This window comes from Trachurus trachurus, assembly GCF_905171665.1.
Source record: "Trachurus trachurus genome assembly, chromosome: 7".
Taxonomy (NCBI): Eukaryota; Metazoa; Chordata; class Actinopteri; order Carangiformes; family Carangidae; genus Trachurus; species Trachurus trachurus.
In genome coordinates this window covers 18,719,285-18,732,151 of record NC_139901.1, presented here as the reverse complement: position 1 = coordinate 18,732,151, position 12,867 = coordinate 18,719,285, and the positions used below count along the sequence as shown (strand labels likewise).

At 44.1% G+C, this 12,867-nt stretch overlaps 1 protein-coding gene across 1 annotated transcript in view; it reads right to left on the bottom strand.

Annotated features, from left to right (window-relative positions):
- Positions 1-12,867, bottom strand: part of dip2ba (disco-interacting protein 2 homolog Ba) — a 45,585-nt gene that overhangs the window by 22,779 nt on the left and 9,939 nt on the right. The window contains exon 2 of the mRNA XM_083976060.1: positions 754-825. Within this exon, the coding sequence (XP_083832186.1) occupies positions 754-825 (72 nt within the window). The remainder of the gene's footprint in view (positions 1-753; positions 826-12,867) is intronic.

Here is a 12,867-nt window from a genome sequence, read left to right as displayed (position 1 = left end):
TCAAAAACAACACAAGGTTAAATATAAGGAAGGGAAGTCAAGTATTCCACTTTTTAATTTAAGCTTCCACCGACACATCGAGATGGATTTTTTCAGGTCAGTGTTAAAAGTGGTGCAACTCTTCAAGAGGAAACACCACACCCTCATGTGGAGGCAGCTGACTGAGAGAAACCGAGTGGATCAGCAGCAAACCAATGAGGACAGAGGTGACTGGCTCATAGTGATACTCGAAACTCTGGTACTTCCCTATGGTTATGACGGTAAACCTACAGGAAGCTGTGTCCACGGTTTGACAGATGACAGCACAAGCAGTGTTTTTTTTTATTGTGGAGATTTGAAACATTATGTGCTGTTATTAGAGAAGTGGTTTAGATTTTACTGTACGCTTGGTTATCACCTGTGCAGTTCACATTTTGGCCACTAGAGTGCCACAGAAAGCCAGGAATTCTTTTGGACACAACTCAAGACAAAGAAAATTACAAGTGAAGTTGCTTTTTATGGAGCTATAAAGATACACATCTCCCATTAAAACACACATAACACAAATCTGCTCATTTTCAGTTCAGATTCTCCAGACAGATGGGGAAGAACCACCTGAGTTGTAACTATCAGTACTGAAAACACTGATGACTTGATGAGTTCCTCTGATGCAATTACTCTGAGTTTCTGAGTGGCAGACACCAAGAATGATGACAGAGGGTCGGGGTTGGGAGGAAAAGCTTATAGCAGAAGAAGAGGAGATGATGATCTTACTTGACAGTTTGGGGATGTAGGAGGCCAGCAGCTTGGCTCTCTTCTTCTCGTAGCCCTTCTGTGTGATGTCACCTAGGAGAGAGCACAGCGACACCACACCGTTATGTTGGCAGGAATTACCACACAAACACCAGATACCTCCACACACAAACACACAAACACAAACATAAACCAGATGAAGTACACACACACACACACACACACACACACACACACACACACACACACACACACACACACACACACACACACACACACACACACACACACACACACACACACACACACACACACACACACACACACACACACACACACACACACACACACACACACACACACACACACACACACACACACACACACACACACACACACACACACACACACACACACACAAGCCCCCTGCTTTAGCTAATACATTTGCAGGGGTTGAGTCATAATAATAATCCTCTTTAAACCAAATCTACTGAACTCCACATGTTGACGGCTCAGTCCATTTACAACAAGGCAAGGAGATAACACCATTGTTTGGCCTTACATTAGCCCCGGTGAACAAACATGATGATGAGAGCACAAAAAAAAAAAAAAAAAACCTCCTAACCCTGGCTATGAAACCCAAATATGATTACAGCAACTATGAGATAACCATGCCAGGCACAGAACAATGGCAAAACTGAAGGCTATCGGGAACAGTCGGGATGGTAAGCAGAGCAAAGAGGAAGCCATGTGAGCAAGTTTCACATGGGACTCGGCCATTTATCTCCTCCACCTCCCCCTCTTTTTCCCACTGTACTCCCAGCACCACCCCTTCCTCATTCGGCCTTGGACTGGCAGGCCTCCCAAACGCTACCAGAGTTTGTTAGAGAGCGACAGCGGCAGGGACAAAGTCCACTTAACTGGGACCCCCCCAAAAGCACACAGTCTGTCAAACATGCATGCAGGACACGCCCGATCCAGTCCAACTAACATGCATGCGCACTCCCCTTGAACACACAAACAAATCTCTCCCTCCTGCAATCTCCCACACTCACAGTTATTCCCCTTCCTCTATATCCAGCGATAACACTGTATGCTATGTCAAGTGCACTGAGCCAAAGGACTGCGTATTCTCAGTCCCCTGACACCTCCTCCACACTGAGCAGTGACAATGAGGAGACCCTCACCCAACCTATTGAGAGGAGGAGAGAAAGGAGCAAATCAAAAACAATGGAAAGAGGGAGAGGGTAGAAGTTGGAGTGAGAGGGGAAGAGAAGTTTGGGGATGGGATGGGGCGGGGGGTTGATAAGCACAAAGTGAGAGGCAGTGGTGGATGTGTATGAAACAACAATGGAAAGAAACTGTAGCGAAAGAGGAGGGGGGGGGGCCAGAGTTCAACACCAGATTTGAGGGTGGTGGGCTGGATAAGCCGGCGCTGGGTGGGGAGTCCCATGCATGACTCAGATTCTGTGTTGTGTCTTAATGCTTTCTCACACTTTCGGTCAGTATCCACGGGTGTGTGTGTGTGTGTGTGTCGTTCGCCTGAATAAACAACAGAATCAGAGAGGAAGATGTTTCCCTCAGGACCGTGTATGTAGATTACCAGTATGGGTTGCAAGATTTTTTTTTTTTTCTTTTATGCCTGACCCTTCCCAAACAGAAGACTCTAGAGGTTTCACAATACTGTGAAATCATGAGAAACAGGGGGAAGAGGGAGGGAATAGAGGGAGTGCGCAACATTCGCAGAGAAAAAAGTCAGCAAAACAAAGTCCGAGACCGTTTTTTTTTTTTGTTTTTTTTTACAGCGCGAGGCAGTGTGTGATTGAGTGCTGTGTGCTTTGTCATTCCCTGCGTAAAAAAAAAAAAAAAGCTCAAATGGGGTGGCCGGCATTCAGCTCTGACTTCATGCCTGGATAAGCACACTGGCCCCAAACTCTAGCCCGGGATGAAAAACACAGCAGCAAATGCGTGTTTTAGTCTCTCTCTCTTTGTTTCTCCTTCCCGTAGGCATGCCACGGGCCTGTTGATATAGAGGAAACACTCACAGACAGATACACAAGCACAGCAATCAACAGCAAATTGATTGTAGTGGACTGGAGCGTCATTGTTGTCGGAGACGGGCTCCTGTCAAACCCAGTCCTGGTGTGCCCGAGTCGGGGCCGGTGGAGGGAGGGAGGGAGGGAGGAAGGGAGGGATGGAGGTCATTAACACAGACAGAGGAGAGTCTGTACTGGTGTGGGGACATAACAACAGGCTCAGACTGGCACGACCGCACTGGCTCTGTGGCTGGCAGTGGGCAGAGAGACACTGAGGGGCTCGGGGGGTTGAGAGAGTGACTGTGACAGCTGCTTCAAAACAGAGGAAAAGCTGTATGTTTAGAGAGCAAGAATGTGGTGTTTTGAGTGCGAGCAGGAGCAAAACAGTACAGTAACTGTGTGTGTGTGTGTGTGTGTGTAATCTGAGGTCAGGGGACAGGATATGAGCGTTACCCCACCCTGTGTGTGCACTGCCAAAATCGTCTCCCAGTGTCTGTCTAGAGAAAGAGGAATGTGCTGATTGGAGAGCGCCATACTAACAGAGAGGGCCAACTGGCCAGGAGAGCGAGCTCACTGGCCAAAAACTCCCCTGAGGTGCAGGAAGTGAATGTATGTGTGTGTGTGTGTGTGTGTACGTGTGTGTACACAGCTGGTGCAGGTTAAAGGGCGCTACAGTAACACACAGGAATGAATGCTGAGCGAGCCCTGAGTGAGAGTGGCATTTCAGGCCCTGCCCTGTCAGATGTGTGTCAGTGTGTCAAACCAGGTCTGTGCGTGTACATTTTATCGTCCAGGCTCGTCGCCGTGGAACCCGCTCAGCTCAGTAACATGTCCGAAAAAACATAAACATGTCTCTTACATGCAGTAACTGCAAGGGACAAAGGTCATCTGGTTTTTCATAAGCAATCATCATAATCCTCCGCTCCAGTCCACCCGGCTTTTTAAGGCTGTATTTATGAGGATGGCGGTGTAAACAGGCCGTTTTCAGAGCTCAATGAAGATGACAGTGACGGCACAAGTCTTCCTTTGAACTGGTACTTTGACCTCTGACCCCCGGGATGGGTCAGGCAGAGGGCTGATCCTGTCACAAATGACAGCACAGGGTCACAGCCGCTATAAAAACACACACATGCACAGACACACACGGGGTTTTACATCAATAATTATGGCGAGCTTAAGTGCATTCTGACTTAAAGGGGGTTTTACAGTAGAAGTCGTGCATGCAGTCATTCTGACCACTTCAGTTTTAATCTGTACAGAGTTCTCATTTACTGATCCGCCACATTACAGCGTTTTCTGTTTGTGCAGCTCATCTTTGCTTTATCTCTGTATTGTGCATCATTTCATGCACATATTATAAGAGCTCGCACAATAAGAACAGACGCCAATGATGGTTGAGAGCTATTATTTTGTTACCTGAGTGTCGGCCTCTGCTATTTTTGTGACATTGTTTTACCGTGCACCTGGACCTGTCAACACTTTTTTTTAGAGTTGTGCGGATGTTCTCTACAGATTGAAAAATATAAGAACATACCATGTATGTATTAAAAAGGCTTTTATTGGGGGGGTTTTTTTCTTTGTGCTTTTGAATTTGCCGTCTCTATTATTTAAGGTGTGAAACTGTGTCAGCCTTTGCTTTCCTCTGTGAACCACAAACAAACATTCTTCTAAACGTTTTTTTTTTTATCGTTTTCATTGAATGTTGTTATAAATATCATTAAAAGTGTTCCAAGAAATAATATATAAATTTAGTCTTCGGTGTAATTCATGTAGGTGAAGTGGAGGCACAGGAAATCCTCCTTTTGGGGTGTTGATGACTTCACTCACACTTTTACACCAAGTATGAGATGCTGTTGCCATCAGAGATTCCTGACATCTGACTTGTAATTACAATAGGAGGCCAGTGTGTTCATAATTGAGGTCGAAGGGACATGACTCATTTTCCTAAATGTCTGGAGTTGAATCAAGTCAACCACTGCTGCTGCCTAAAGCATCGACTGTTTATAGTGCTTCAGTTGTGGATCTATAATATCAGTGAACAACAGGATGAAGTCTAATGCCTCTGTGGCCCCATTTGTCATTAAATCTTAACAATGAGATCTTTATGGGAAGTGGCTATTACGCCCATTTCTCCATATAGCCATCAAAAAAACAGAGATCCTCCTCCAAGCTCACAACAAACTGACTACGGCTCACATTTAAGGAACCCAAGAAGAGGTACAAGCTGTTCTTCAGCCATGTCACTTAAAGACTGATGTCCATGTTGAGTCATCTGACTCACTGATTGTGGCTGCCACACACAAACATTTTGTTTCTCGGGTTACTAATAACAATAGACCGAGGGTGGCCTTCTGGAACAAACCTTAAGAGGAACACAGTCACCACATCAGCTGTGAATAACAGATGAGTTAATAGCGACATGATGGAAGTAGCTACACAGGGAAGGAAAGGCCAAGGCTAGGGTTATAAAAACACACTGCATGGAGGGAATATGCATGAGTGGAATAATGATTATTGGAATTAAAAGATGACTTGAAAGGATCTTGATGAGTTTTTGTTGATAATTTTAACAAACAGTTTAATTTGCCACTATTAAGAAAATGACACTTAGGTGCAAGTCCCAGGCATTTACTTAAGGCAGCAACAATAAATCCAGTTTGCTCACTGCTCCACAGCTATTCTTCAAAATCAGAGCCACACATGCTGCCAGCTTTCATACTGTGTCACAGTCTTTTTTCTTCTTATCTGATATTAGATGGCTCATGAAAACTATTCCCAATTTTGGAAAATGCTCCCCTCAGCCCGAGAGGCTTAGTCAAGCACTTTTTAATGCCAAAGTTTTCCATCTGTCTTCTGTCAAAGCACATTTTCTTAAATGAAAAACCCCGTTGGCAGTTTCAAAAAGCAAGAAAAGCAAGTGTGAAAGTGCCGCCAGTTGTTTTTTAAGTATAGAGGAAGCACCCTGGGTTAGAGATGAAGACGGCAGGCAGCATATGAGCATGTTTCTTCCCGCCGCAACCCAGGGACCAGATAATGAAAACACGGGAGAACTTAAAAATGCACAAAGGCAATGAAATCGAGGCGTCAGTCGAGCTTCCAGCGGGTCTCAAACAGAATTGAAAAACAGTCGGAGGTCAGCGCCGGGCTAATGTTTCCTAATCTATGACAGAAGAAAGAGCTAATAGTTGATGATGGCAGACAGGAGAGAGTCTGGGCTGCGTGGTGAACTCCTGTCCATCCACCAACATGTGTACACACCACAACATACATACACACACAGGAACAATGAAGCGACAGTCAATGCTTGTAGTCAGTACATTAAAGGGATAGTTCACCCAAAATTCAAATTTCACTCATTATCTACCCACCCTCATGTCGAGTAAGGGCTGGGAGAATTTTCAGAGTCCTCCGTGCCTTTGAGTTACAGGGGGGCTCCGCGCAGCAGTATTTGTCCATATGATGGTTGTGAATGGGGCTCACTTTTCTTTGTCCAAAAAGACACACCAAAAAACATCCAAATACCTCCATGCTGCTCGTCTGTAGTGTCCCTCTTGTACTGAAGCCCCGACATGAGAAATTGTTCCGCCGGTCAGTGCAAATCACGCAAGATTTGCACTGACACAGGAAGAGCAGTGAACTGAGACACTGGGAGCTTCCACTACAAACAAGCTTAAAATATAGACTTATTTAATTTTTTTTGGAACAATTTCTCATGTCGGGGCTTCAATACAAGAGGGACATTACATACGAGCAGTATGGAGGTATTTGGATGTTTTTTGGTGTGTCTTTTTGGACAAAGAAAAGTGAGCCCCATTCACAACCGTCATATGGACATGCAGTGCTGCGTGGACCCCGCTGTAACTCAGAGAAGGCACGGAGGACTCTGAAAATTCTCCCAGCCCTTAGTCGACATGAGGGTGAGTAGATAATGAGTGAAATTTGAATTTTGGGTGAACTATCCCTTTAACGCACAGAGGTACAAGGTGTGTGTACCAAGTGGCTTTAAAAATCAGCCTCTTAGGCCTCTTACAGCAACCATAATAACATGTGCTGCCCATCTTCATGTTAAATGCACATAATGAGTCAGTTTTCACTGCTTTGTCAATGATGCGTCGACAACAACAACACTGATATGATCTCATCATATAAAGAACACATGTAGACCCCCCCCCCACACCACCACCACCATCCCCTCCTTATTTGCAGACACATATTTAGCCCCCCAGCTGAGAGAGCTGCTGTAATTACTACGGGCAGATTAGCCTGGGAGGAAGTGACACGACTGCTGCTGTCACCCACAATTTCCTCTTGCTTCACAGTTTCAGTTCCTCTCCGTGCATGTGCACACAGGCACCGACATGTCACAGGTTACTGTTTACAAACACGCATTTTAAATCAGACTAACTACCAACATTTCTCAGGCCGTGATAAAATTAAAACCTCCGTTTCGCATTGGTGAGAATCCGGTGTTCACATCCTCGGCTCTGTCCTAATCTGTAATCTGAGATTACTTATTTAAGAGAACAGATTACATCGTTCCGTCTGGACATTTATGTACACTTGTGAGAAGCATAGATGACAAAAAAAATGTCTGTGCTGCTGAAGCTGGCATCTATGTCTGGGATGTAGGACTGTCTTCTAACCCTGTGAAGTCATGGCTGGGCGTCGAGCCAGTGATACTGGTTTGATCTGCACAACGCCGGCTTTGTTTATCAGTGGTTTATTGTCTGTGACGAATGTGATGCTAACATGCAACACTGTTACAACACTGTCTCTTGAGAAATAGATAACAAAAAAAAAAGAAAAAAGAAAAGAAAGATACGGGCCCATAGGGTCCCGGTGAGCAGATGACTGTGGGGACACGCAGCACGAGCACTAACAGAAATACTCACACAAACAGCCACAGTGCGCACATTTACATGTAAATACACTCATACACAGACAGGGGCCGAGAGCAGAGGAACTAACGTCACCCACAGGATCTTATTTATAGAGACTCGGAGCAGAAACACAAAAACAACGAGCAGGCTGTTCTGAGAACACGGCTACATAGCGCTCGGCAGGAAATGCAAATGAATGAGTGTGACACCGAGTCCATTTCACTGCACCTGGTCATTAGTTAGTAAGTACATGGTAGGAGCTCATATCCATGGAGCGTGTGCTAAATATGGAAACAGGGAAGAGGAAAGTAGTAAATCTCCATATTCTCCCTTTGCATGATAATTAAGTACTATTATCAATATTATTAAACGCTTAGCTGTGGGTCAAGCGACAGAAATAAATGGCAACTTTTTTCAGATTCCCTGTGGTTTGTGTGAGAGTTGCAATGGGATTTTTCCACTAGTGTCTGACAATTTACAGACACTAAATAAATAAATTATCACTAGATTTGTTGAGAATGATGAATATCCTCCATGAACACAAAGAATGTTGGTTTGGTTTGGTTATTTTACCAGCTTATCATTGTGTACTCTACTTTGCATTTGTGAAACATTAATGAAATGTGCCGATGGAACAATTTTAGTTAAAAAAAACAAAACAAAGGGAATCACCAGTCACTATACGGTTGGTTGATGTATACTGGGCTTGATAATTAGGACCCTTAGGATTGTGTAGGTGTGCAGGTGCCTTTTTTTCTTGTTGTATCAGTGGTTGCATCAGAGCTATTAGATATCACAGGGTATCTGGGTATTTTCCGCATGTCTGGGTTGTGATTCAAACCGTTGTGCAAAGGCCTCCCACCTCCAAAGCCAATGTTTTCCACTGCAAAAAGCAGACCTCCTATCCCTCTGGGACCCAGGGAGTCCATGTGGGGGTTTTCAGGCAGACAGGGAGGATGAGGTGATATCTGGATGGGTGTAGAAATCAACTGGCCAGCTGAGGAAAAAGACTAGTAGGGACTGTGTAATTTGTCTTGACAGGATCAAGATAGGAAACAAAAATTGTGGTTGGTTTTTGGTCAAACAAACATACCGGTAAACTACATACAAACGTAAGGGAGTCATGAAGAAATTAGGGCCTAGGAGATTAAAAATGAAAATTAAAGAGAGAGTAGTTTCCGTGGCTGGCAGCATCAGCCCTATTTGGTTTCCTTGTGCCTATCAGTTGTGGAATACATCTTCACAATTTGACGCTGTGACGTCGTATACTGATCTCGGTAGAATATTTTTCTGATAACTGGCATCACAATGTGAATATCACCGCCTGCACTGATACGGTAAATTGGATTAGAGACAAAGAGAAAAAAGCAAAGAAGCAGCAGCTCGTGATGCAGAAACACATACATTCACAGCAAAGTGTCTGTATTCGTATCAAGACAGTAAAGCCTGAAAGTGTAAAGCCTCACAAACACCATGCCCGAGAATCATGGGCACACACTTTTAACCACACACATAAACTTGCAGACCAGTTCATCCCCGCCTGAGTAAAGCGCCTAATCGCTTTTGTTTCAAATCAGATCTTCCTGTACGGGGGAAAAAAACACTTCAGCTCAATTGTGTTGGCCGCGGTCAGATCAAAATTAAGATCATGCCCACTGCGAACGAACAGCGAGCAACAATTCATCAGACTGGACGCCGGTCAGCATCCTGGCAAGTTATTTTTGCCAAGAAAATAAAGCTAAAAGTCCCATCCAAGCTTTTAAAGCATTCCCATTCTGTCTGAGTGCAGAGGGAGTATCGCTCTACTTCCTCCATTACTTCTATTACATTGTGCACTTTATATTGGCAGATACAGAACTCTTGAGCCAGCTGTGTGATACAGTGGAGCTCGAAGCTGGGGACAGTTGAAGCATTGAGAGTTGGTTTCTACTTTTGGCTCAGCGAGAAAGCCACAGCGAGGAAGTAAAGAGAGAACACATTCAGTCTGAAGCTCCATAGAGAGAAAACTCTTTTGTGAACAGACCAGTAATATAAACAGATTCCTGATGCATTAAGATGAATTACCTTTCACCCGCATCTCACACTCCCCATTGTTAATCCACTTTCACAAACTAATTTGGGTCAACTGCGTTTCCTTGAAAGGAAAAAGCACGTCATGCAAACAACGGCTATGGCCAGCTGTTCTACAGATAAATTCAGGGCACATTACCTCATCAAAGTGATAAGACTAGTGAACAAGTGTGCACGGTCGATCGATGAGTCAGAGAGACACAAGTGGGTTGGACTGTTACGCTGTGGGAGTTGCAGGAGCTAACAGGTTGTTGTGTGTTTGTGGCATTAGATGAACGAGACCACCTGAGGTGAGAGGCCAAACCCCCGGTAAGATTAGCTATCGGCTCTGATAATTACAGCACCCTCTACTGTGGGGATTATCTATCACCTGGAGTCATTGGGCAACTAGATAATTACTGCCAATGTTGGAACCATTACACCAGTTTGATGATTTACTGGTCGTAGGAGACATGTTGACTTGCAATTACTGTGTGTGATATAACTATGATGACATATAACTGAGTAATTGAGATGAGTAAATGAGATGATGTGACATTTAATAAAACTATAGCCAAAAATTATGTTTTTTTCCTGTTATGGCAAATCAAAATGTTGATGAAACTCAAAACTCACAGAGTTTTGATTTTAGTAATACCATGTGTTCTAGAAATGAAAAGCACAGAGTTATACTCAGTACATGAACAAACGTACACAACACAACCTGCAGTGACGCAGCAGTAGAAAGACAAATGATGATGTTGTAAGTTAAAAACATATTTGCATAGGATGAAATGGTTTGAAGATACCAAAAGTGTCTCTTTTGCATTTCCATTTGCTGGCTGGCAGCCTGACATGACTACAGAGCTCTCAATGCTCTACCTAAAAAACTGAACAGCTTCTGTCAATAACATCTTGCATAACAAGTAACACTTGTACACCACTGCTGCCGTATGTTCTGTCTCAACTGGCCTTTTCACAGAAGGTGTTTCTGATCAGGGTCAAAATAAAAACATCGATGACGGCTGGGAACTAACTGGAGATCACATCTAATCTAAACCCCGCTTCACTTTCACAAATCCTCTCTAGTTCTAGTGAATGAGCCTTCCAGTATAACAAAATCCCAACCCAACATACTGTGGACATTTTGAAACGTGCTATATAAATAAAGTTGTTATTATGAGGTGCTGTGTGTGTGTGGTGGGGCTCAGCATTTCTGCTCACCAGTGAACCTCAGAGATAGTTTCCCTCCACAAACAAACCACTTTTCCTTATCATCCCTCCCTCCAAACCGCAAATCATGAGCTACTGTAGGTTTTGCTCTTTTTTTTTTTGAGCCAGTGGTCAGCAGGTGCCACGGACTGTTACCATGGCAACGGAGGGTTAGCCTCGTGGTCGGGAGGTAAGATTAGGCTTAAAATTAGTCAGGCTTTATTTTTGTGCATAGAAAAAAAAAACATAATTTAAGAGCAAACTTCCCATACAGACCAGTCTCAAACATCGTTGCGAACCCAGGCTCTGGTATTTTATGGACTGCTGCCTCACTATCACATTGTCATCAGCCATTATAAATGTTATTATACACCTGTGATTTTCCTACAATGACAAGTCAAAATGTCTGCTGTGTAAAATAACTATTCCCCAGTGGAAATTGACCAGTGGGAGTTCCTTTGTCACTGCCTCTTCTGGCTCATTTATTTTAACAATGAAGGCTGCCTCTGGTCTCCGACTTAATTCAGCACGCTGTTAAGAGGAGGAAAACAGAGCAAGAGACTTATTTAGACAGAGGCATCCCGGCTGGCAAACTGCATGACAGACCAGCTCTCAGCATTGCTGGGTAACCAGAGTGTATCCAGCAGGGAAAGTGAGCAGGAAGGTATCAGATTTCTACGTGGCTGGTGTTGTGGTCAAGAGATACAGCGGTGGGTCAGACAGACGTGTGTGGACCAGACCTGATCTGAGGTTCACTGAGCCTCACGCATCAACAGAACCATCAGTGGGGCACGTGAGACCGCGTACTGGGCCGTAGAAACTGAGCTTATCTTAGCAACAGCCTACATCTGGATGACAAATGAACAAATGATGATCCTTTTCTCTGTTTAATTGCTGCAGGGTGATGGGTTAAAAGTGAACACTAATGTAGGAGGAGGAATGTTAGCCAGGCAGCTGACTCATTAAATCAATATTACAAGCGCATAACAAGGCATGAGTGGCCTTTGTCTCTGCCGTTGCCATCCTTTTGGTGTTGAGTCTAGCGCTGACATTGAAACCACACACACACACACACACACAGGCCTTATTGCCTACGTTTCCACTCTCTGGACAGCTCAGAGTCCTGACCTCTCACCACCCACAGCTCACAGTCATTAAACAGCCTGTCATCAGGACGGGAACTCATGCCGGCTCTGAAAATGACGGCTCAGAGTCTGCGGGGGACGTCCGACCAGCAACACCAGAGGAACGTGTTAAAAGAGGAGGACTACTACTACGCTGCTGCGGTGAAAAACAGGTGAAAAACGAACGCCTGTCAAGCTCTAAAATACACAAAGCAATGTGTGTCAGAGAAAACATTTCACTTCACGTGGTGGGACTGAAGGTGCAAGGTCACAAGGGAGTGGTAGAGAGGAGATGTTAGCAACAAGCTGCTCGCTACCACGGCACACAGGCAGGTAGAGGATTGGGTGGCAGTCAGCGCAGTGACAGAAAGGAAAAGAGAGACTTGACTGTGCAGTATGATCATCCTGGTGAATCATTTTTCATTCACTGTATGTATATTGTGTAAAAATCCCCACAGTTTCACAGTGTATCTATGTGTGTGTGGTCTAAAAAACAGTACAAAACCAAAAATTATAAATAAACTACAACCTAGAGCTGTGACAAATGCAATTGTATTTTCATTTTATTATTATGTTTTCAGCTCCTTGACTACTCCGATTCAATGTTCGATCCATGAAACATCAGTAAAAACAGTGAAAATGGCAATAACAAACACTTGTTTTGTCTGACCAGTCCGAAAAATATTAAATATACCGGACAAGACGACACACACACATTCACACATTGGAGAATCTGGATCTATGAAATGTTTGAAATTTAAGATATTCAACATCAGGATTTCAGTAACTGTATGCAAAGTGGATACAGTCCACCATGTTGTTAAAAACAGAGAA